This window comes from Oenanthe melanoleuca, chromosome 2 (genome assembly GCF_029582105.1).
Source record: "Oenanthe melanoleuca isolate GR-GAL-2019-014 chromosome 2, OMel1.0, whole genome shotgun sequence".
NCBI lineage: Eukaryota > Metazoa > Chordata > Aves > Passeriformes > Muscicapidae > Oenanthe > Oenanthe melanoleuca.
Window position 1 is genome coordinate 147,803,903 of NC_079335.1, and position 21,376 is coordinate 147,825,278.

Sequence of the window (21,376 nt, forward strand, 5' to 3'; positions counted from 1 at the left end):
CCTGGGGGAAGGGTGGGACGAGCCAGGCAGGTGACACCCAGTTAATTACAGCGACAAGAGCACCACACCCACTGTGTCCATCCTGGTGGCTTATGGATCACCAGAGGGAGCCTGGAATGGGAAGGACAGGAATGTCACCCCTGCCACCCCCATCGTCCCCAAGCCCCAGGGGTGTCCGGGGTTTCCATAACCGCCCCCGGGAGGCGCCGGGAGAGGCCTCAAACGGCCCCGGGATGTTCTGGCAGCGCTGCAGGAATGGTGGGAGCCACAGCAGGCCCCCCCACGCTGGAGCCTGCGGGGCAGGAGCAGGGACACGGGGAGCCCGGGCTCTGCAGGGCACTGGTGCCACCCAGGAGTGACACGGGGACAGCCCACGGGGACAGCAGGAGACAAACCCCCCGATATTCCCACCCTGCAGACCCCCCCTGGGCAGCCAAGGAGCTGGGGATGGCCTCACCTGGGCAGGAGGTGTCACACATCAACCCTGCCACGATGAGCTGTGCCTCAGCTCACGGCATTCCCGTGGAACTCCAGCCCTGGCAGACCAGGGGCTCCTCGGCAGCCTTCATTAACCGAAATTGGGCTAATTACGATGGCAGGTCCCTTGAATCCACTTTCCTTCTTGCTGGTGGTTTCCTGAATCTCTCTGTGATAATTGATAAATGATTCGTGTTCATCATGGAGTTTGGATAAACCAGAATACTTAAAATAAGAAAAGAACGTGGACCTAGATAAAGGGAAATAGATGATTAAACCCACTCTGTTTAAAGACCCCTGTTATGAATTATACCAGTTTGGAAAAGAAAAATAAAAAGGATTTTCCATAGTCTGAAATGTATTTTTGCAGAATCAGATTTCCTACCTTTCTCTAATCAATCACAAACTATCTGCTAAAGATCAGACTTCCCACTTCTGTTTTTATCTACCAAGACCAAATGGTTACATGACCAATTGTCCCAAGAGCTGTCCCACGGAAGTTTGGAAGTTTCTTTGACCACCACTGCTTACCTTGCAGAATTACTACAACAAAACAATAACAATTATTGATTACTACAAGGAAAGCCATCCTATAAAAAGGGAGCTGCAAACCAATTTGGGTGGAAGCGTGGAGCGGGCTGTGACCCCTACGTTTTCCCCAGCGCTGTCTATATAAAATAAAGCAATCTAAATTTTGCTGAATATCCAGACTTTGTTTCTAATTTATAACACTCTGGGTGCTGGGAGCAGGAGCCTGGAGTGCGACAGGGCAGGGATGTCACCGCCCTGCCCGGGGGTTTCGGGCTCCCACCCAGATCATGTCCGGGGATTCTATGACCGCGCTCGGGAGGCGCCGGGAGCGGCCTCAAACAGCCCCGGGTGCTCTGGCAGCGCTACAGGAATGGCGGGGGCCACGCCAGGCCCTGCCATGCTGGACACTGCGGGGGACCGCGCCCCATGCCCGGGATCCCCCGGGACAGCCCCTCACGGCCGCGCCGGGGCCCGAAGAACCGCAGCCAGTGCAGCCTGAGGAGCCACCGGAGAGGCCCCGGGAGCCATCGGAGGTCCCGCAGATGGCGGATGGCGGCCCCGGCCGCGGATGGCGGCGGATGCGCACGGGCCGCCATTCCCCCTCACCTGCTGCTGCGGCGGCCATGGCTGAGAGAGCGGGCACCTCCAGATGACGTCAGGAAAAAGCGCGGGAGGAGGGATCAGAGCGTGCCAATCACTGGTGGGCGGGGCCAGAGAGGCGTAGTCTGATTGGTGGATGTACCGTATTATGACGTCACAATAAAGGCGGGATGATGGGGCGTGGCTCACATTGATGGGCGTGGTTATTGCGGTCACCTCTGGGGGTGGGGCTTTCCCCGGTGGGCGTGGCCTGCGGTGCCGAGCGTTTGGCGCAGGCGCACTGCGCTGGTCTCCCCACGGCGGCGGGACCATGACGTCACGGGAAGGCGCCGCCCAAGATGGCGGCGGGGCCGAGCCTCGGGCGCTGAGGCGGCGCCGGGACCGGGAGCGGGATCGGGAACGGGACCGGGACCGGGACCGGGATCGGGAGGCGGGGCTGGAGCGGGAACCGGGCGGGCCATGGCCGCCGCCGCCGCGCGCTGAGGCCCCGCCGCTGCCCCGGGCCGGGATGCCCCGGGGGGGGCCCGGGCCGCCGCCGCAGCCATGGAGGAGGAGGGCAAGAAGGGCAAGAAGGTGAGAGCGGGGGCAGAGGGGGTCGCGCTGTGCCCCCCGAGGGGGCTGAGCCCGGCCCGGAGCCTCCCGGCGGTGCCCGGGCCCCTTTTCAGGGTCTCGTCCCGGGATTTACCCGGAATTCCCGGGATTAACCCGGTTCCCGCATCCCCTTCCCAGACCCCCGGCCCAAAACCTCCCGCTGGGAGTGAGGGCTTTGAGAAGATTATTAATTGATGGCGTGATTAATTATGCAGCCATTAATTGATGAGTTTTCTAATTTATTTCGAATTTAATTCCTACATCTATTGATTTATACCTGTGCTATGTCTCCGGGGCTCAGCAGCTCCAGCCGTGCCTGCGTTGCTCTGATTTTCCTCCTTTCAACCCATTTCTGTGTCCCCTGGGGGAGGCTCAGACCTGGAGCAGGAGGATGGATTCCATCCCATAGTTTTGGGGAGAAATGGGAGATTTTGGGATCCCGGGAGGTGGCAGCAGGTTCTTGCTGAAGCTCTGTAGAACAATTCCAGCATGTGTAAAATTAAGTGGGAATTTTTTTGGGAATTGCCAGACAGTCAGATTTGGAAATTAAAGGTGAGATGCTGCAGGAGGAATTTTCCACCCAGGGACAGGATGATCCAGCTCCCAGGGCTCCAGGGGATTTTAGGCACAGCTCAGCTGTCTCACCTGGCCCTGGGGCATCCCCTTTATTTCCTGCATTGGGAAGAGTCTGGATCATCCCTCCTCCCTTCCCCAGGGACGTGCTGGGCTGGACCCCCAGTCCCTCTTATCCCACCTGGATGATCCCACTCTGATCCCTAAACCTGCTCTGGCCCTGGCCCAGGGCTGATCCCACATTTTGCAGTCCCCCTGTGGCCCCTCCTGTGCTGACCCTGATGGATCAGGAGCTCCCTGAGTCCCCCTGGGGCTGTGGCCTCTCCTGAGCTGATCCCTGGCCTTGTGCAGCTTCCCTGGAGGAGTTTTCCATCATTTTGGTGGTTAATTAACCCTTGGGGCTTCTGCCATTAATCCTGGATAATTGGGCTGCAGAGATGGGAAGATTCACTTTTGTCTTCCTCAGGTGTTCCAGCTGCAGGGAAAACTCTTTTTCCTGCTTTTCCCACTCTGTGGATCATTCCAGCAGCATTCTGAGCTGAAATGAAGGAATTGAGTTCCCTCAGTTCAGGACAGGTTGGGTTGGGATTAGGGGGAAAATCCTGGTCTGGCTTTGGGGCTGAGTCCAGCTTTGGATAAAATCTGAACTGGTTTAAACTGGAGCACTAGAACTCACATTCCCTGGATCTCACTTGTGGTTATCCCAGTGGGAACGTGGAGCTGTCCTGGGATAGAGCAGAGTTTTGTGAGGCAGGATGGATCCATCTGGAATTCCAAGCCCAGGGCTGGGAGCAGCTGGGGTCACACCTGGAGCTCAGGTGAGGATGGATGCTCCCAGGGTGCTTATTCCCAGGAAATTTCTGGGAATGATTTCCCTGCTGACAGTCCATGCCATGGCTCCAGGGACCCAGAGCCAGCAGGGATTCCCTGAGGGAATTCTCTATAATCAGCTGTCAGTGTGAAATTCCCAGTTTTTCTGGCTCAGGGATGTCCTGGATAGCTGAGCTTGGTGCCATTTGCCTCTTGCAGCAGCTGCTTCAGCATTTCCCTCCTAAAACACAGAGTTGCTGAGCCTGGAGTTGCATCTTTGGGGGAAATTCCTGAAATTCCTTTGTTATTTCAAACACCCAGCACCATGCCCTGGGCTGATCCCCAGGGTGGGCAGCAGGAAATGGGGAGTTCTGCCCCCTCAGGTGAGACCCACCTGCATGGATCCAAGAGCTGCTGGGGAGATCCAGAGCAGGCCCTGGAGCCCCTCTGCCCTTTGTGGAGCTGCTGGTGTTTGCTGGGAGATCAGGAATTGGGCTGGTGGAAGTTCCACTGTGCCAGGCTGGCCCTGGGCAGTGCAGGGATGCAGGGGAGGAAGGAGCTGCCCAGCCCTGGCCTCAGTGGGATCCTGGGGCTGGAAAAGCCTCTGGCAGCAGCACTGGGATCCAGCTGGGTGTTGGAGCAGGGAGCTGGGAGGGGAAAGGGCTCAGCCCTCCTTGGCACTGGCTGTGGAGCAGGGAGGGCTTGGGGCGCTGCAGGGCTTTGGGGGTGCAGGGCAGGGCCTGGGCTGGGTTCCCTCCCAGCTCAGGGTGTCACGTGGCACGGAGGAAACGGTGGCAGTGGCACTTCCTGCCCCGAGCGCCTCCGTTCCAGCCCCCCAAAAACCAGGGGAGCCTCCCCTGCTCCCCCCTCGGCCCCTGGGCCCCCCAGCACGGCTGGGAATGCTCTCTGCTGGCAGCTCCATGGAGGAAGAGGTGGGTGCCGGGCTTTGGGGCACCCCAAAAAGCAGAAGCTGTTCTGGCTGCGTCACAGGCGGGGTTTGGGGTGCTGGGCTTTGGGGTGCCGGGGTTTGGGGTGCCGGGGTTTGGGGTCACGGGGTTTGGGGTCACGGGGTTTGGAGTGCTGGGGTTTGGGGTGCTGGGGGTTTGGGGTGCCAGGGTTTGGGGTCACGGGGTTTGGGGTGCTGGGCTTTGGGGAGCCCCAAAAGCAGAAGCTGTTCTGACTGCATCACAGGCAGGGTTTGGGGTGCTGGGGTTTGGGGTACTTGGGTTTGGGGTGCTTGGGTTTGGGGTGCTGGGCTTTGGGGTCACGGGGTTTGGGGTGCTGGGGGTTTGGGGTGTGGGGTTTGGGGTGCCAGGGTTTGGGGTCCCGGGGTTTGGGGTGCCGGACTTTGGGGTACCCCAAAAAGCAGAAGCTGTTCTGGCTGCGTCACAGGCGGGGTTTGGGGTGCTGGGGTTTGGGGTACTGGGGTTTGGGGTACTTGGGTTTGGGGTGCTTGGGTTTGGGGTGCTTGGGTTTGGGGTGCTGGGCTTTGGGGTCACGGGGTTTGGGGTCACGGGGTTTGGGGTGCTGGGCTTTGGGGAGCCCCAAAAGCAGAAGCTGTTCTGGCTGCGTCACAGGCGGGGTTTGGGGTGCTTGAGTTTGGGGTGCTGGGCTTTGGGGTGCTGGGCTTTGGGGTGCTGGGCTTTGGGGTGCTGGGCTTTGGGGTCACAGGGTTTGGGGTGCTGGGCTTTGGGGTACTGGGGTTTGGGGTGCCCAGCTCCTCCCCAGCACAGCCAGGGCAGCACAGCATCGTCCCAGCCCCATGGATGCAGCCACATCCTGGGAAAAGGGGTTTCTCTGGCTTGGGGCGGGTCTGGTGGAGGGGGAAGTGTCAGGGTGTGCCCTGGGTCCCCGTGAGATGTTGCTGCACTGCTCTGCTCTGGGTTCTGACAGATTCCTCTGGAGCTGCAGCCTTAGGCAGGGTTTGGGGTGGCACATCCCAAAGCTGGACAGCCCCAGTCTCTGTTGTTGCTAAGCAGACCTGTTGTGCCCAGGATTGCCTTCTCTCCTGGGTTATGGAATATCTCGGTTGAGGATCATGGGCTCCTTCTGGATTCTCTGTGTAGGGGTGTTTCCCAAAATCCACCCTGCTGCTCCTGAGGCAGGGCTGGGGAGCTGTTTCCTCTCCTCTCTGTCCTTTATTATTTTGTAAGGTCCCTTTGTTTTTGTCTCCCTGTTCCAGGGATGTTTTTCCAGGCCAGGCTGTCCCCAGTGTCCCTGTGTTTCCTTGTGAGCTGCTTTTTGCTCTTGTTCCAGGAGCTTTTCCTTGGTTTATATGTAATTAATTCACCATTGGCAGCATGGTCTGTGCCCCTTCAGACCCCACATTCCTTCCCTTGCCCTTGAGGATCAGGAAACCAGGATGTGGCTGTCCTGAGGGGTGGGAAGCAGAGCCCCCAGGGAATGGGACCCTGGACACGTGTCCAAGGAGTTCCTGGATGCAGCCATGGATCTGTGTGCTCCAGACATCCTCTTTTCCTGGTAAACCTGGAAATGGAGCATTTGGGGCTGTTCCCAGTCATTTATCTGGCATGGAGCTGAGATCCCTGTGCCATTCCCATGCCAGTCACAGCTGCAAGCCTGTTGGCTCCAGTGTTTTCCAAACCTGGCACCTCAGGCTTTGAAATTCCCCTTTTTTCCCAGGGAAATCCACTTTCTGGGTCATTCTCTCATTACATGGGGTCTCCTTGGAGCATCCCTGCCTGTTTCTTTGGCATTCCTTGTTGAGTTGGCCCAACAGGTCCTCAGGGAGGTGCAAAACTGTGGGGAATGCCTCTGAACCCACTGTCCACCTGATATATATTGTTATATTTCATAATACTTCGATATAATATTTCTATACAATATTTCCATATAATATTTCAGTATATTTCCATATAATATTTTCAGATAATATTTCTATATAATATGTCCATATAACATTTCTCTATAACATTTCTCTATAATATTTCTCTATAATACTTCTATATAGTATTTTTATATAGTATTTCCTTATAATATTTCTATATAATAGTTCTATGTAATATTTCTCTATAGTGCTTCTCTATATAATTGTATTTCTCTTACCTGGAAGGTTGAACAGGGTGGCTTTGGGGGGAAACCACCTCATTTTGGTAGTGGCAGTGCTGTCATATGCTAATCCTGGGGGAATGACAGGACTGGAAAAAGGGGAGGGACAGTAAGTCAGGAATATTGCTAATTTACAGAGACATAAAACATTCAGCATTACACCAGCACAAACAATTCAGCCATAACTTGGCCAATAACTTACAACATTACAAACACAGACATAACTCAGCCAATACTTTGTGCCGCGCACCAGGAAAAGGCTTTTCTCTGGAAACCTGTGTGTTCATACCTGCAAAGGCAGCTGGGGGGCTCTGGGCAGAGGGCTGCAGCCCCAGCCCAGCTCTGCCCAGCCCAGCCCAGCCCACCCAGCCCAGCCCAGCCCAGCCAGCCCTGCCTCCCTCCCCAGCCCAGCCCAGCCCAGCCAGCCCTGCCTCCCTCCCCAGCCCAGCCCAGCCCAGCCCAGCCCTGCCCAGCCAGCCCAGCCCAGCCCATCCCTGCCCTGCCCAGCCCAGCCCAGCCCAGCCCATCCCTGCCCTGCCCAGCCCACCCAGCCCAGCCCAGCCCAGCCCAGCCCAGCCCAGCCAGCCCAGCCCAGCCCTGCCCAGCCCAGCCCAGCCCTGCCCAGCCAGCCCAGCCCAGCCCATCCCTGCCCTGCCCAGCCCAGCCCAGCCCAGCCCATCCCTGCCCTGCCCAGCCCACCCAGCCCAGCCCAGCCCAGCCCAGCCCAGCCCAGCCAGCCCAGCCCAGCCCTGCCCAGCCCAGCCCAGCCCAGCCTAGCCCAGCCCAGCCCAGCCCTGCCCAGCCCAGCCCAGCCCAGCCCAGCCCAGCCCAGCCCAGCCCAGCCCAGCCCAGCCCAGCCCAGCCCTGCCTCCCTCCCCAGCCCAGCCCAGCCCAGCCCAGCCCAGCCCAGCCCAGCCCAGCCCAGCCCAGCCCTGCCTCCCTCCCCAGCCCACCCAGCCCAGCCCTGCCTCCCTCCCCAGCCCGGCATCGTGTCTCCGTTCAAGCGCGTGTTCCTGAAGGGCGAGCGCGGCCGCGACAAGAAGGCGCAGGAGAAGGTGGCGGAGCGGCGGCCGCTGCACACCGTGCTGCTGGCGCTGCCCGAGCGCGTGGAGCCCGACCTGCTGCTGCACGACTACATCGAGAAGGAGGTCAAGGTACCCTGCCCAGAGCTCCTCTGCAGCCCTGCCAACCCCCCTCAGGAGGAGCTCGAAGGTTTCCGTGGAGCTTCTTCGTGCTGGTTTGGAGGACAGGTGTCTGCCAGTAAAGGCAGCAGCTTCTCTTGGAAATGCAGAATGTAAACCCCCCACCCCTCCAAATTATTGTAATTTTGAGATTAAGGGGCTCTCAGGCAGAGATATGGGAATTAGCAATAACAGTTCTTCACTAGGAAAATTAAAATAGAAATGCATCATTACACAGAACAGTCCCAACCCTGCCAGAGTCAGAATCCAAGCTGACACCCGTCAGTCAGGCAGGGTGTTGGCACAGTCCCATTCAATGGTGGCTGCATCCTCCTGCAGGGGCAGATGTGGTTCAGCTGGAGCAGTGCTCCTGGAGAAGGTGCAGGGATGATGTGGAAAGGTCTGGTTTTCCTCTGGAATCCAGTGGAAAGAAGGTTCCTTGGTGTCCCAAATCTCAGTTTTTATCTGGGTAGGAAAGGCTTGGCTCCTCCCCTGGCTGGAGCATCTCCCATGGGATGATGGAATTTTATCAGTCATGCCCTGGGACTCAGTGGCCATGAACAGGAGATATCTCCTGGAGGGAGGATGGGCTGTGGGAAGATAAAGATGATTGCCCAGCTGGTTTAAAGATGGCCCATGAGCAGATAATGTGTGCCAGGAGATCAGGGTCACTGCCCCAGCTGGGTTAACAGATGGGACAGAATCCACATTTCTGGCCACACCAAGCCAGCACACAGGTGAACATTCCCAGCTCTCGCCCATGACTCGTTCTGGCACATCCATGGGCATGTCCATGCTGTGCTAACACTGGCTCTGCTCTCCCAGTACCTAGGGCAGCTCACGTCCATCCCAGGGTACCTGAACCCCTCCAGCCGCACCGAGATCCTGCACCTGATCGACAATGCCAAGGTGAGCACCAGCTGCTCTGGCACTGCCAGCAGGCTGGAATCCACCCCAGGAGCCTGCTCAGGGCTGGGGCCATCCTGCTGCTCCCAGAGGGAAACACCCCCAGGAGGGCAGTGAGGGGCTGGGATGGATTTCCAGAGAAGCTGTGGCTGTCCCATCCCTGGGAGTGTTCCAGGCCAGGTTGGATGGGGAGCAGCCCAGGATAGAGGCAGGTGTCCCTGCCCATGGCACGGATAATCCCTAAGCTCCTTCCAACCCAGCCATTTGTCCTGGTTTGGAGGACAGGTGTCTGCCAATAAAGGCAGGAGCTTCTCTTTGAAATGCAGAATGTAAACCTCCTCCTTCCAAATTATTATAATTTTGAAATTAAGGGGCTTTCAGGCAAAGATAGGGGAATTAGCAATAACAGTTTTTACTAGGAAAATTAAAATAGCAATGCAGTATTACACAGAACAATCCCAACCCTGCCAGAGTCAGAATCCAAGCTGACACCCGTCAGTCAGTCAGGGTGTTGGCACAGTCCCATTCAATGGTGGCTGCATCCTCCTGCAGGGGCAGATGTGGTTCAGCTGGAGCAGTGCTCCTGGAGAAGGTGCAGTTTCCTCTAAAGCTCCAGGGATGATGTGGAAAGGTCTGGTTTTCCTCTGGAATCCAGTGGAAAGAAGGTGCCTTGGTGTCCAAATGTCAGTTTTTATCTGGGTAGGAAAGGCTTGGCTGCTCCCCTGGCTGGAGCATCTCCCAGTGGGATGATGGAATTTTATCAGTCATGCACTGGGACTCACTGGCCATTAACAGGAGATATCTCCTGGAGGGAGGATGGGCTGTGGGAAGATAAAGATGATTGCCCAGCTGGGTTAAAGATGGCCCATGAGCAGATAATGTGTGCCAGGAGATCAGGGTCACTGGTTTAACAGATGGGGACAGAATCCACATTTCTGGCCACACCAACCCATCCCAGTAAATCTGAGTGAGCCCTGGTGTTGCAGAGAGCCCACCAGCTGCCAGGCCAGCTGAGCCCCGAGCACGACGCCGTCATCAGCCTGTCTGCCTACAACATCAAGCTGGTGTGGAGGGACGGCGAGGACCTGATCCTCAGGGTGCCCATCCACGACATCGCCTCCGTCTCCTACGTCCGCGACGACTCCGCGCACCTGGTCGTGCTCAAGACAGGTGAGCTGTGCCTGCTGAGAGCTGCTCTGGCCTCCAGGGCTCCCAGGCACCTGCTCTGGAGCTCTGGAGGCTCCTACTCTGAGCTCTTGGCTCCTACTTCCTCGGGTTGTCTTGAATAAGCAAAGCAGTTAATAGTTAAAAAGGTTGTTTATTACAAAGCACATCAGTCTCAACAGCGCACAGACGAGCAATGGCAAAAAGCAGTGACAAAAAGCTAATGGCAAAAAGCCAATGGCAAAGCAAAGCAATGGCAAAGTAAAGCAAATGGCTAAAAACAATGGCAAAAAGCAATGGCAAAAAGCAAATGGCTAAAAGCAATGGTAATAAGCAAATGGTTAAAAGCCCTGGCGAAAGCCAATGGCTAAAAGCAAGTAAGTGGCTAAAAGCACCAACTCTCCCCAACACAAACTCTTATATAGAATTTTTCCAAAAAGCAAAGATGCAAACTCAGACCACCACTCCTTAACCTATAGAATTCTAGTTTCTTAGCACACCAGGTTACTTATTCAACTATTCATACAACCTGTCTTGTTCTACCTGAAAAATGTCAGCAATATTCTTACTACAGCTCTATTATGTCTAAGCACTGTCTAAAACTGTGGGCCTGGAGCCTCTACTGAAGATATCAGTGTGTTTCAACCTTCTCCAGAACACTCACTGCTACTGTGGAATCTAAACCCTTTCACTTACTAAAAGCATTAGAACTCACCCTAAAACTTAGTAAGTTAGTAACTTAAATGTCTACTTTATGTGTGAGTGGCTTAATATACTTCAACCCATCCAAAGGCTTTAATTCAATCCCTGCACTCTGATTTCTCTCTGAAGGATTCAGAGAGACCCTGACTCACTGACTCCAACAGCCATGGGGTCAGGATTGTCCCCCTGGGGGCCAGGAGCCACCTGGGACAGTGTGAGATGTCCCTGCCTGTGGCACTGGGTGGGGCTGGGTGCTCTTCAGGGTCTGTCCAACCCAAAGCATTCCATGAGGGTTCCAGGACACCTGTACAGGTCTGTGCGTGTCACACCTGCATGGTTTGGGAGCAGGGAGCTGGGGAGGGCTGAGCTGGGGATTTATCTGATTACAAACCCAATGGACAGGCTGTGGAATAGAGGAATAAATGCCTCAGGGGCTGGAAATGTGGTGATGGGATTCCAAGCTGTGAAAACAGCCAGACAACTGTCACAACCAGCTCAAACTGGAGCCTTTTCATCCCATTCTCCTGCTTCAGGGCTCTTCCCCTCCTGCAGGACTCCTTCCCATCCCCCCTGTCCTGGTTTGAAGGACAGGTGTCTGCCAATAAAGGCAGCAGCTTCTCCTTGAAATGCAGAATGTAAACCCCCCCCTCCAAATTATTATAATTTTGAAATTAAGGGGCTCTCAGGCAAAGGTAGGAGAATTAGCAATAACAGTTCTATACTGGGAAAATTAAAATAGCAATGCAGTATTACACAGAACAATCCCAGCCCTGCCAGAGTCAGAATCCAAGCTGACACCCGTCAGTCAGTCAGGGTGTTGGCACAGTCCCATTCAATGGTGGCTGCATCCTCCTGCAGTGGCAGATGTGGTTCAGCTGGAGCAGTGCTCCTGGAGAAGGTGCAGTTTCCTCTGAAGCTCCAGGGATGATGTGCAAAGGTCTGGCTTTCCTCTGGAATCCAGTGGAAAGAAGGTGCCTTGGTGTCCCAGATGTCAGTTTTTATCTGGGTAGGAAAGGCTTGGCTCCTCCCCTGGCTGGAGCATCTCCCATGGGATGATGGAATTTTATCAGTCATGCCCTGGGACTCAGTGGCCATGAACAGGAGATATCTCCTGGAGGGAGGATGGGCTGTGGGAAGATAAAGATGATTGCCCAGCTGGTTTAAAGATGGCCCATGAGCAGATAATGTGTGCCAGGAGATCAGGGGCACTGCCCAGCTGGGGTAACAGATGGGACAGAATTCACATTTCTGGCCACAGCACCCAGCACTCCCTCCCTGCTCCCCTCTGCTGTCCCCAGCTCAGGAGCCCGGGATCTCCCCCAGCCAGAGCCTGTGTGCCGAGGGCTCCAAGGCGCTGACGTCGGGCTCGCTGTCGGGGAGCGCGGGGGCGCCCCTGGAGTGCTGCTGCCTGGTGGTGCTGGCCACAGAGAGCAAGGTACGGCTGCCCCTGCCCCAGGGCCACCTGGGCACGCCTGGGCTGCCCCAGGGCACTGCCACTGCGGGGAGCTCCTGGCTCCTGGCTCGTGGTGGTGGCGGAGCCACAGACTGCACATGGGCAAGTCCTGTGGTGTGTCCGGGTCCTTCCCTGCTCTCACACCTCGTGGGACACGGATTTAGGGAGGCCAGGTGCTGCTGGAGCACCTGGAGAAGGAATCCTGACACAAGAGGGTCTCCAGGAAGTGTTTCCCTGTCACCCAGAGAACCCACGAGGACAGTCCCACGATGGGTTTTGCTGACTGGGGTGTTTCCCCTGTGCTGACCGCAGTGTCTGCACCCAGGGATTCCAGTCCCAGCCTCTCTGAGCTCCATGAGGGTGGAGCTTCACTCCCCTCATTCCCAGCTCTGGCATTCCCTGGGCACCTGCCCCTCTCTGGGATGAGCCACAATCCCAGGGAGCTGCATGGAGGAGCGTGGGGGCTCCTGGATTGGTGCTGGAGCAGCTCCTGCTGCCAGGTGGAGGGGGATGGATTTGGGGGCTGTGCCTTGCCTGTCCTCCTGGGGGACCAACACCACCCCACAGGGCCAGGGGGAGGGAGGGGGTGTCCCTGTGTGGGGTGTCCCTGTGGGGTGTCCCTGTGGGGTGTGTCCCTGTGCCCCTGTGGGGGGTGTCCCTGTGGGGTGTGTCCCTGTGTCCCTGAGGGGTGTCCCTGTGTGGGGTGTCCCTGTGAGCCTGTGGGGTGTCCCTGTGGGGTGTCCCTGTGTCCCTGTGGGGTGTCCCTGTGTCCCTGAGGGGTGTCCCTGTGGGGTGTCACTGTGTGGGGTGTCACTGTGTCCCTGTGGGGTGTCCCCGTGTCCCTGTGTGGGGTGTCCCTGTGTCCCTGTGTGGGGTGTCCCTGTGTCCCTGTGTCACTGTGTGGGGTGTCCCCGTGTCCCTGAGGGGTGTCCCCGTGTCCCTGAGGGGCGTCCCCGTGTCCCTGGCACGCTGCTGTCCTTGCAGGTGGGTGCTGAGGAGCTGTGCTCCCTGCTCAGCCAGGTCTTCCAGATCGTCTACACCGAGTCCACCATCGACTTCCTGGACCGCGCCATCTTCGACGGCGCCTCCACGCCCACGCGGCACCTGTCCCTGCACAGCGGTGTGTCCCTGTGTCAGTGTCACTGTGTCACTGTGTCATTGTCACTGTGTCACTGTCCTGTCCCTGCACAGCGGTGTGTCACTGTCACTGTGTCATTGTCACTGTGTCATTGTCACTGTGTCATTGTCACTGAGTCACTGTCACTGTGTCACTGTGTCATTGTCACTGTGTACCTGTCCCTGCACAGCGGTGTGTCACTGTGTCATTGTCACTGTGTCATTGTCACTGTCCTGTCCCTGCACAGCGGTGTGTCATTGTCACTGTGTCACTGTGTCACTGTCACTGTGTCATTGTCACTGTGTCACTGTCACTGTGTCACTGTCCTGTCCCTGCACAGCGGTGTGTCACTGTCACTGTGTCACTGTATCACTGTCCTGTGTCCCTATGTCACTGTCCTGTGTCACTGTGTACCTGTCCCTGCACAGCGGTGTGTCCCTGTGTCATTGTCACTGTGTCACTGTGTCATTGTCACTGTGTCACTGTGTCACTGTGTCATTGTCACTGTGTCACTGTCCTGTCCCTGCACAGCGGTGTGTCCCTGTGTCATTGTCACTATGTCATTGTCACTGTGTCATTGTCACTGTGACACTGTGTCACTGTCACTGTGTACCTGTCCCTGCACAGCGGTGTGTCCTTGTGTCATTGTCACTGTGTCATTGTCACTGTGTCACTGTGTCATTGTCACTGTGTCACTGTCACTGTGTCACTGTCCTGTCCCTGCACAGCAGTGTGTCCTTGTGTCATTGTCACTGAGTCACTGTGTCATTGTCACTGTCACTGTGTCACTGTCCTGTCCCTGCACAGCGGTGTGTCCCTGTGTCATTGTCACTGTGTCATTGTCACTGTGTCATTGTCACTGTGTCACTGTGTCATTGTCACTGTGTCACTGTCACTGTGTCACTGTCCTGTCCCTGCACAGCGGTGTGTCCCTGTGTCATTGTCACTGTGTCATTGTCACTGTCCTGTCCCTGCACAGCGGTGTGTCCTTGTGTCATTGTCACTGTGTCACTGTGTCATTGTCCTTGTGTCATTGTCACTGTGTCATTGTCACTGTGTCATTGTCACTGTGTCACTGTGTCATTGTCACTGTGTCACTGTCCTGTCCCTGCACAGTGGTGTGTCCTTGTCACTGTCACTGTGTCATTGTCACTGTGTACCTGCCCCTGCACAGCGGTGTGTCACTGTGTCATTGTCACTGTCACATCCCTGTCACTGTCCCTGCACAGCAGTGTGTCACTGTCACTGTGTCATTGTCACTGTGACACTGTGTCACTGTCACTGTCCTGTCCCTGCACAGCAGTGTGTGCCTGTCACTGTGTCATTGTCACTGTGTCACTGTCACATCCCTGTCACTGTCCTGTCCCTGCACAGCAGTGTGTCACTGTGACTGTGTCCCTGTCACTGTCCCTGCAGTGTGTCCCATCCCTGTCCCTGCAGTGTGTCCCTGTCCCATCCCTGTCCCTGCATGTGTCCCATCCCTCTCCCTGCAGTGTGTCCCATCCTGTCCCTGCAGTGTGTCCCATCCTGTCCCTGCAGTGTGTCCCTGTCCCATCCCTGTCCCTGCAGTGTGTCCCTGTCCCATCCCTGTCCCTGCAGTGTGTCCCTGTCCCATCCCTGTCCCTGCAGTGTGTCCCTGTCCCATCCCTGTCCCTGCAGTGTGTCCCATCCCTGTCCCTGCAGTGTGTCCCATCCCTGTCCCTGCAGTGTGTCCCTGTCCCTCTCCCTGCAGTGTGTCCCATCCCTGTCCCTGCAGTGTGTCCCTGTCCCATCCTGTCCCTGCAGTGTGTCCCTGTCCCTGCAGTGTGTCCCATCCTGTCCCTGCAGTGTGTCCCATCCTGTCCCTGCAGTGTGTCCCTGTCCCTGCAGTGTGTCCCAGCTCCCAGGCTGCTCCCTGCCCTGCTCCTCTCCAGGCCCTCACGCAGCCACAGCAGCCCTGGCCAGGGCTGGACCAGCCTCAGGCACCCCCAGCCCTGCCCAGGCCACCACTGGCCCTGTCCCCAGGTGCCACAGGGATGGGGACTCCCCCTCCCTGCTCCAATGCCTGCCCCTTCCATGAAGGAATCTTTCCAAGATCCCCCAAACCTCCCCAGCCCAACCTGAGGCTGTTCCCTCTTCCCCAGTGCTCATCCCTGGCCTCTTCCCCCCAGCCCAGTCAGGGATCACTTTGTGCCCCTCCTGGCATGGGAAGATGCTGAGTCTGTGCCTCTCACATTCCATCTCCCAATTTTTTTCCCTCCAGATGACTCTTCCACCAAAGTGGACGTGAAGGAGCCCTTCGAGGCAGACACCAGCACTTTGTGAGTGCCCCAGGGCCCCTGGAGCTGGGATTAACCTGGATCTGCTGCCATCAGCACCTAGGGGAGCTCAGCTGAGCCAGCCTGGCCCCAGGGGTGCCACAGATCCTGTCCAGGCCTGGATTCTTCTGCCCTCAGCATTCCAGGCAGTGCTGACCACAGCCAGCAGTGCCTGTGTCAGCACAGCAGCTGGGGCTGGGAGAAGGGCTTTCCCAAAAACCTTTTGTTATCTGGGAGAAGGGCTTTCCCAAAAACCTGTCCTTGGGGAGAAGGGCTTTCCCCCAAAAACCTGTGCTCTGGGAAAAGGGCTTTCCCAAAAACCTTTTGTTATCTGGGAGAAGGGCTTTCCCAAAAACCTGTTATTCAGGAAACTTTTCCCTCCTGGGAACATGGACAATGTTTGTGGGGTGAAATCCTAACACACAAAGCATTGGCTAACACAGAGGGATACTCCAGGAATGTTTAACATGGAACCTTGTTGAAAATTGCACATTTAAGCCCAAAGTACAGGGTGTGGGGATTTTTCCCTGGGTTGTTCCCCACGAGGAAGAAGCCAGAGGGATAATTCCCCACACAGGGCTTCATTGTCACTGTCACCAAAGAATGTTTGGTTCCCTGGGAGTCTTGGGGTGCCCTCAGGAGCTGGGGGCTTCCAGAATGCTGGAATATCCTGGGCTGGGAGGCACCCCAAGGGTCCCCCAGAAATTCCAGCAGCACCTCCCCACACAGCCCAGGAACTGGGCAGGGCTCACCTGTGCTCAGTGTCAGTTCCTTTGCACACCTGGGACAGGGCAGGGCTCACCTGTGCTCAGTGTCAGTTCCTTTGCACACCTGGGACAGGGCAGGGCTCACCTGTGCCTGGTGTCAGTTCCTTTGCACACCTGGGACAGGGCAGGGCTCACCTGTGCCTGGTGTCAGTTCCTTTGCACACCTGGGACAGGGCAGGGCTCACCTGTGCTCAGTGTCAGTTCCTTTGCACACCTGGGACAGGGCAGGGCTCACCTGTGCCTGGTGTCAGTTCCTTTGCACACCTGGGACAGGGCAGGGCTCACCTGTGCTCAGTGTCAGTTCCTTTGCACACCTGGGACAGGGCAGGGCTCACCTGTGCCTGGTGTCAGTTCCTTTGCACACCTGGGACAGGGCAGGGCTCACCTGTGCCTGGTGTCAGTTCCTTTGCACACCTGGGACAGGGCAGGGCTCACCTGTGCCTGGTGTCAGTTCCTTTGCACACCTGGGACAGGGCAGGGCTCACCTGTGCTCAGTGTCAGTTCCTTTGCACACCTGGGACAGGGCAGGGCTCACCTGTGCTCAGTGTCAGTTCCTTTGCACACCTGGGGACAGGGCAGGGCTCACCTGTGCTCAGTGTCAGTTCCTTTGCACACCTGGGACAGGGCAGGGCTCACCTGTGCCTGGTGTCAGTTCCTTTGCACACCTGGGACAGGGCAGGGCTCACCTGTGCCTGGTGTCAGTTCCTTTGCAGACACCCTGGGGACAGGGGACACGTCCCCCTCGTCCCCCCAGGTGACCACGGCCAGCGAGGGCGAGCTCAGCACCACGGCCACGGAGCTGCTGCAGGACTACATGATGACGGTGGGCTGTGGGCTCTGGGCTCTGGGGGAGGGACAGGGCTCCTCCTTCCTGCCACCCTGGGCTCACAGGGCCATGGACCCAGGGGCAGCCACAGCTTCTCTGGGAAATCCATTCCAGCCAAGAGTTTCATCCCAGTATCCCATCTCAATCACCACTTTTCCACTGGGAGCCATTCTGTGTGTCCTGTCCCTCCATCCCTTGTCCCCAGTCCCTCTCCAGCTCTCCTGGATCCCTTCAGGCCCTGCCAGGGGCTCTGAGCTCTCCAGGTGAACACTCCCAGCTCTCCTGGGGCCCCTCCAGGCTCTGAGCTCTCCCAGTGACCATTCCCAGCTCTCCTGGAGCCCCTCCAGGCTCTGAGCTCTCCCAGTTTCCATTCTCAACTCTCCCAGTGACCATTCCCAGCTCTCCCAGTGACCATTCCCAGCTCTTCTGGGGCCCCTTCAGGCTCTGAGCTCTCCCCAGTGACCATTCCCAACTCTCCCAGTGACCATTCCCAACTCTCCTGGGGCCCCTTCAGGCTCTGAGCTCTCCCAGTGACCATTCCCAGCTCTCCCAGCCCTGCACTCAGCTTCTCCCCCGGGACCATCCCCCTGCTTTTCCCTTCCCCCACAAGTCCCAGTCCCAGTGTCCCCCCAGCCCAGCCCTGTGCCCCTGGGGCCCTGGCAGCCCCTGCAGCCCCTGCAGCCCCCTGAGGTGGCAGCCCTGCTGTGCCCCTGTGCCCCTGGCAGCCCCCCAGCCCAGCCCTGTGCCCCTGTGCCCCTGGCAGCCCCCGCAGCCCCTGAGGCACAGCCCTGCTGTGCCCCTGGCAGCCCCTGCAGCCCCTGGCAGCCCCTGCAGCCCCCGCAGCCCCTGAGGCGCAGCCCTGCTGTGCCCCTGGCAGCCCCCGCAGCCCCTGAGGCGCAGCCCCTGTGCCCCTGGCAGCCCCTGGGCCCTGTCAGCCCCCGCAGCCCCTGAGGCGCAGCCCTGCTGTGCCCGCAGCTGCGCACCAAGCTGTCCTCGCAGGAGATCCAGCAGTTCGCCACGCTGCTGCACGAGTACCGCAACGGCGCCTCCATCCACGAGTTCTGCATCAACCTCAAGCAGCTCTACGGGGACAGCAGGAAGTTCCTGCTGCTGGGTGAGCCCGGGGCGGGGCTGGGGGCACGGGGAGGAGGAGCAGCACCCCAAAACCCGCCTCTGCTCGTGGCTGGGGGCGGCTGGATCCTGCCCAGCTCATCCCACAGCTGCTCCCACCTGCCTGTGAAGCACCTGGGAGCTTCCTCCACACCTGGGAGTCTCCTCCAGACCTGAGACTCTTTCCCACAAACCTAGAAACCTCCCCCAGAGCCAGGGAATTCAATTCAGACCTGGAGATCTCCAGACCAGGGAGCCTCCCGTCCAGACCTGAGACTCTCTCCCAAACTTAAAAATCTCCCTCCAGAGCCAGGGAATTTAATTCAAATCTGGAAATCTCCAGGCCAGGAAACCTCCTCCAAACCAGGGAACCTCCCGTCCAGACCCAAGACTCTTTCCCACAAACCTAGAAACCTCCCCCAGAGCCAGGGAATTGAATTCAGACCTGGAAATCTCCAGGCCAGGGAACCTCCTCCAGACCTAAGACTCTCTCCCACAAATCTAAAATCTCCCCCAGAGCCAGAGAATTTAATTCAAATCTGGAAATCTTGAGACCAGGAAACCTCCTCCAGGCCTGAGACTCTCCCACAAATGTAGAAAACTCCTCCAGAGCCAGGGAATTGAATTCAGACCTGGAAATCTCCAGGCCAGGAAGCCTCCTCCAGACCAGGGAACCTCCTCCAGAGCTAAGACTCTCTCCCAAACCTACAAACCTTCTCCAAAGCCAGGGAATTTAATTCACATCTGGAAATCTCCAGGCCAGAAAACTAGGGATATTTAAAAACCATGGCCTCTAAAATCCTGGGAAAACAGGTCAGGAACAGAAAACCCTCCCAGGACAGTGCCTGCACCTGGGTCTCTCACCTGGCCTCTGATAGCCAAGGAAGAGTCAGGAGTTTGAATTCCCCACAGGACAGGAGTGGTGTCACTTGGGGACACCGAGGGGACAGGACAGATGTCCCTGATGGGCTCAGCAAAGCTGAGCAAGATGCTGTCTGAGGAATTAGATCACTTGGAGCTCAGAAAATCCCCTTTGAGCTGGATTTTGCTCTCAGTGGGGGTGGCTGCAAGCTCAGGTGTGAAGGAATGGGGGTGCCCTGTATCCCCCAGAAGGCTGTGGGGTGACAGCCAGGTGAGGAGTCCCTGGGGATCCCCACCCCAGGTGCTGTGGGGTGACAGGTGAGGAGTCCCAGGTGCTATAGGGTGACATCCAGGTGGGGAATCACTGGGGATCCCCATCCTGGGCACTGTGGGGTGACATCCAGATGAGGAATTTCTGGGGATCCCCATCCCGGGTTTTGTGGGATGATATCCAGGTGAGGAATCCTCGGGGCTCCCCATCCCAGGTGAAGGATTCCTGGGGATCCCCATCAGTGATATCCAGGTGAGGAAACCCCAGGGATCCCCATCAGTGATAATGAAGGTGAGGCATCCCCGGGGATCCCCATCCTGGGTGCTATAGGGTGACATCCAGGTGAGGAATCCTCGGGGATCCCCATCAGTGACACCCAGGTGAAGAATCCCCAGGTGCTGTGGATGATATCCAGGTGAGGAATCCCCAGGGATCCCCTCCCAGGTGCTATAGGGTGACAGGTGAGGAATCCCCGGGGATCCCCTCCCACACTCACGCTGCTCTGTCCCCCCAGGGCTGCGTCCGTTCATCCCCGAGAAGGACAGCCAGCACTTCGAGAACTTCCTGGAGACCATCGGGGTGAAGGACGGGCGGGGCATCATCACCGACAGCTTCGGGCGCTACCGGCGCTCGCTCGGCCCCGCCTCGGCCGCCAACGGCACCGGCGCCGCGGGCAGCTCGGACGAGCAGAGCGCGCCCTCCGAGGAGGACGAGTGGGACAGGATGATCTCCCACATCAGCAGCGACATCGAGGCGCTGGGCTGCAGCCTGGACCGGGACTCGTCCTGAGGGAGCCCGGGGGACACGGGGGCTGCCCCCCCGGGGGGACACGGGGCGTGGGGCTGGGCCCGGGGGGACACGGGGCGTGGGGCTGGGCCCGGGGGGACACGGGGGCTGCCCCCCCCGGGGGGACACGGGGCGTGGGGCTGGGCCCGGGGGGATGCTGGCACCGGGAGGGGACCCCGGAGCAGGGGCTGCCCTCGGGGGGGACCCCAGGACACAGAGGGGGACTCTGGAGCTGCCCCTGGAGCGACCCCAGGACACAGAGGGGACCCTGGAGCCCGGATCTGCCCCGCGGGGACCCTGGAGCCGCTCTTGGGCAGGACCAAGAACACCAGGCTGTGCCCTCATGGAGATCCTGGAACTGGAGCTGCCCCTGGAGGGACCCCAGGACACAGAGGGGACCCTAAAGCTGCCCTCAGAGGGAACCAAGAACACCAAGCTGTGCCCTCACAGAGATCCTGGAACGTGGGGGGACCCCAGACCCTGCTGTGGGATTTGGGGGCTCCAGCAGGATCGTCTGCTCTGTCCAGCCTCATCAGCTGCTCCAGGGGCTCCAGCTGGGACTGGGGGGGCAGATCTGCTCCTGAGGGGTGTCCTGAGTGCTGGGGTCCATTCCCGAGGGGCTGCATGGATCTGCTCCCCCCTCCCTCCCAGTTTACAGTTTGCACAGCTGCCCCCAGAGCTGGCCCCCCGCCCCACAATGAAGTTTTACCACAATGTGAATTTTTTCACCCTCTCATCCATGGTATTGGACCGTTCCTGAAAACATTCCAGCTCCCCCAGTCTGGGATTCCCCACAGCCACTGCTCCCCCTCCTCACCCAGCCCGGGGGTGGGGGCTTGGTGGGACCCCCAGAGCTGAGCCAGAGCCCTTCTCCCTTTCCCTGCACCCCAGCGGGGTCCCCAGGGGCTGGGAGGTCCCGAGTCACCCCAACAGCCACACCCGGGGCTCTGGGGGCTCCCCCCTTCTGGGGGCAGACGCTGACTCAGCACATTGCAGAGCCCTCAGCCCCAAATCCCAAACGCAGCCCCCAGACCCCCAGAGCACCCAGCACTGCCCACACTGGTCCCAGCCCCTCCTCCCTCTGAACTGGGGTGTCCCTGGAGCTGGGGACTCACCTGGGGCACACAGGGCACTGTCCCCTCCCGTGGCCTGTCCCACACCGAGAGAGCAGGGCAGGGGAGGTCCCTGAGCCACCCAGGCTTTGGGGAGCAGGACTTGAGTTTGGGGATCAGGGGCTGCGTGTCCCTGACCCCCTGGGGTGCTGCCACCCCCAAAACCCGCCCC

General features: G+C 58.3%; 2 protein-coding genes and 2 non-coding genes across 5 annotated transcripts in view; 1 reads left to right on the forward strand and 3 right to left on the reverse strand.

Annotated features, from left to right (window-relative positions):
- Nucleotides 1-21,376, reverse strand: part of RARRES2 (retinoic acid receptor responder 2) — a 107,589-nt gene that overhangs the window by 11,190 nt on the left and 75,023 nt on the right. The gene's annotated exons all lie outside the window — the stretch shown is intronic.
- On the reverse strand, nucleotides 170-298 carry LOC130250456 (small nucleolar RNA SNORA9). The gene has a single exon (XR_008839983.1). It is a non-coding gene; the product is annotated as a small nucleolar RNA SNORA9 (small nucleolar RNA).
- On the reverse strand, nucleotides 1,294-1,421 carry LOC130250455 (small nucleolar RNA SNORA9). The gene has a single exon (XR_008839982.1). It is a non-coding gene; the product is annotated as a small nucleolar RNA SNORA9 (small nucleolar RNA).
- CCM2 (CCM2 scaffold protein) lies at nucleotides 1,937-20,130 on the forward strand. Of its 2 annotated transcripts, none has more exons than XM_056485976.1 (10): nucleotides 1,937-2,181; nucleotides 7,632-7,805; nucleotides 8,658-8,741; nucleotides 9,725-9,908; nucleotides 11,903-12,039; nucleotides 13,042-13,177; nucleotides 15,417-15,474; nucleotides 16,941-17,061; nucleotides 18,040-18,178; nucleotides 19,821-20,130. In XM_056485976.1, exons 1-10 carry the CDS (start codon nucleotides 2,152-2,154, stop codon nucleotides 20,093-20,095), a joined length of 1,338 nt encoding a protein of 445 aa, XP_056341951.1. In that variant the 5' UTR covers nucleotides 1,937-2,151; the 3' UTR covers nucleotides 20,096-20,130. The 2 variants fall into 2 exon arrangements, with proteins under 2 accessions (XP_056341951.1, XP_056341950.1); XM_056485975.1 differs by lacking the exon at nucleotides 1,937-2,181 and adding an exon at nucleotides 4,418-4,514.

What these genes read in the sequence shown, in the direction of transcription:
- CCM2 (XM_056485975.1), top strand. Translation starts at nt 4,482, where the DNA reads ATGCTCTCTGCTGGCAGCTCCATGGAGGAAGAG. An exon ending in ACATCGAGAAGGAGGTCAAG is followed by an intron (nt 7,806 to 8,657) that starts GTACCCTGCCCA and finishes CTGCTCTCCCAG; the next exon opens with TACCTAGGGCAGCTCACGTC. An exon ending in TGCTGGCCACAGAGAGCAAG is followed by an intron (nt 12,040 to 13,041) that starts GTACGGCTGCCC and finishes CTGTCCTTGCAG; the next exon opens with GTGGGTGCTGAGGAGCTGTG.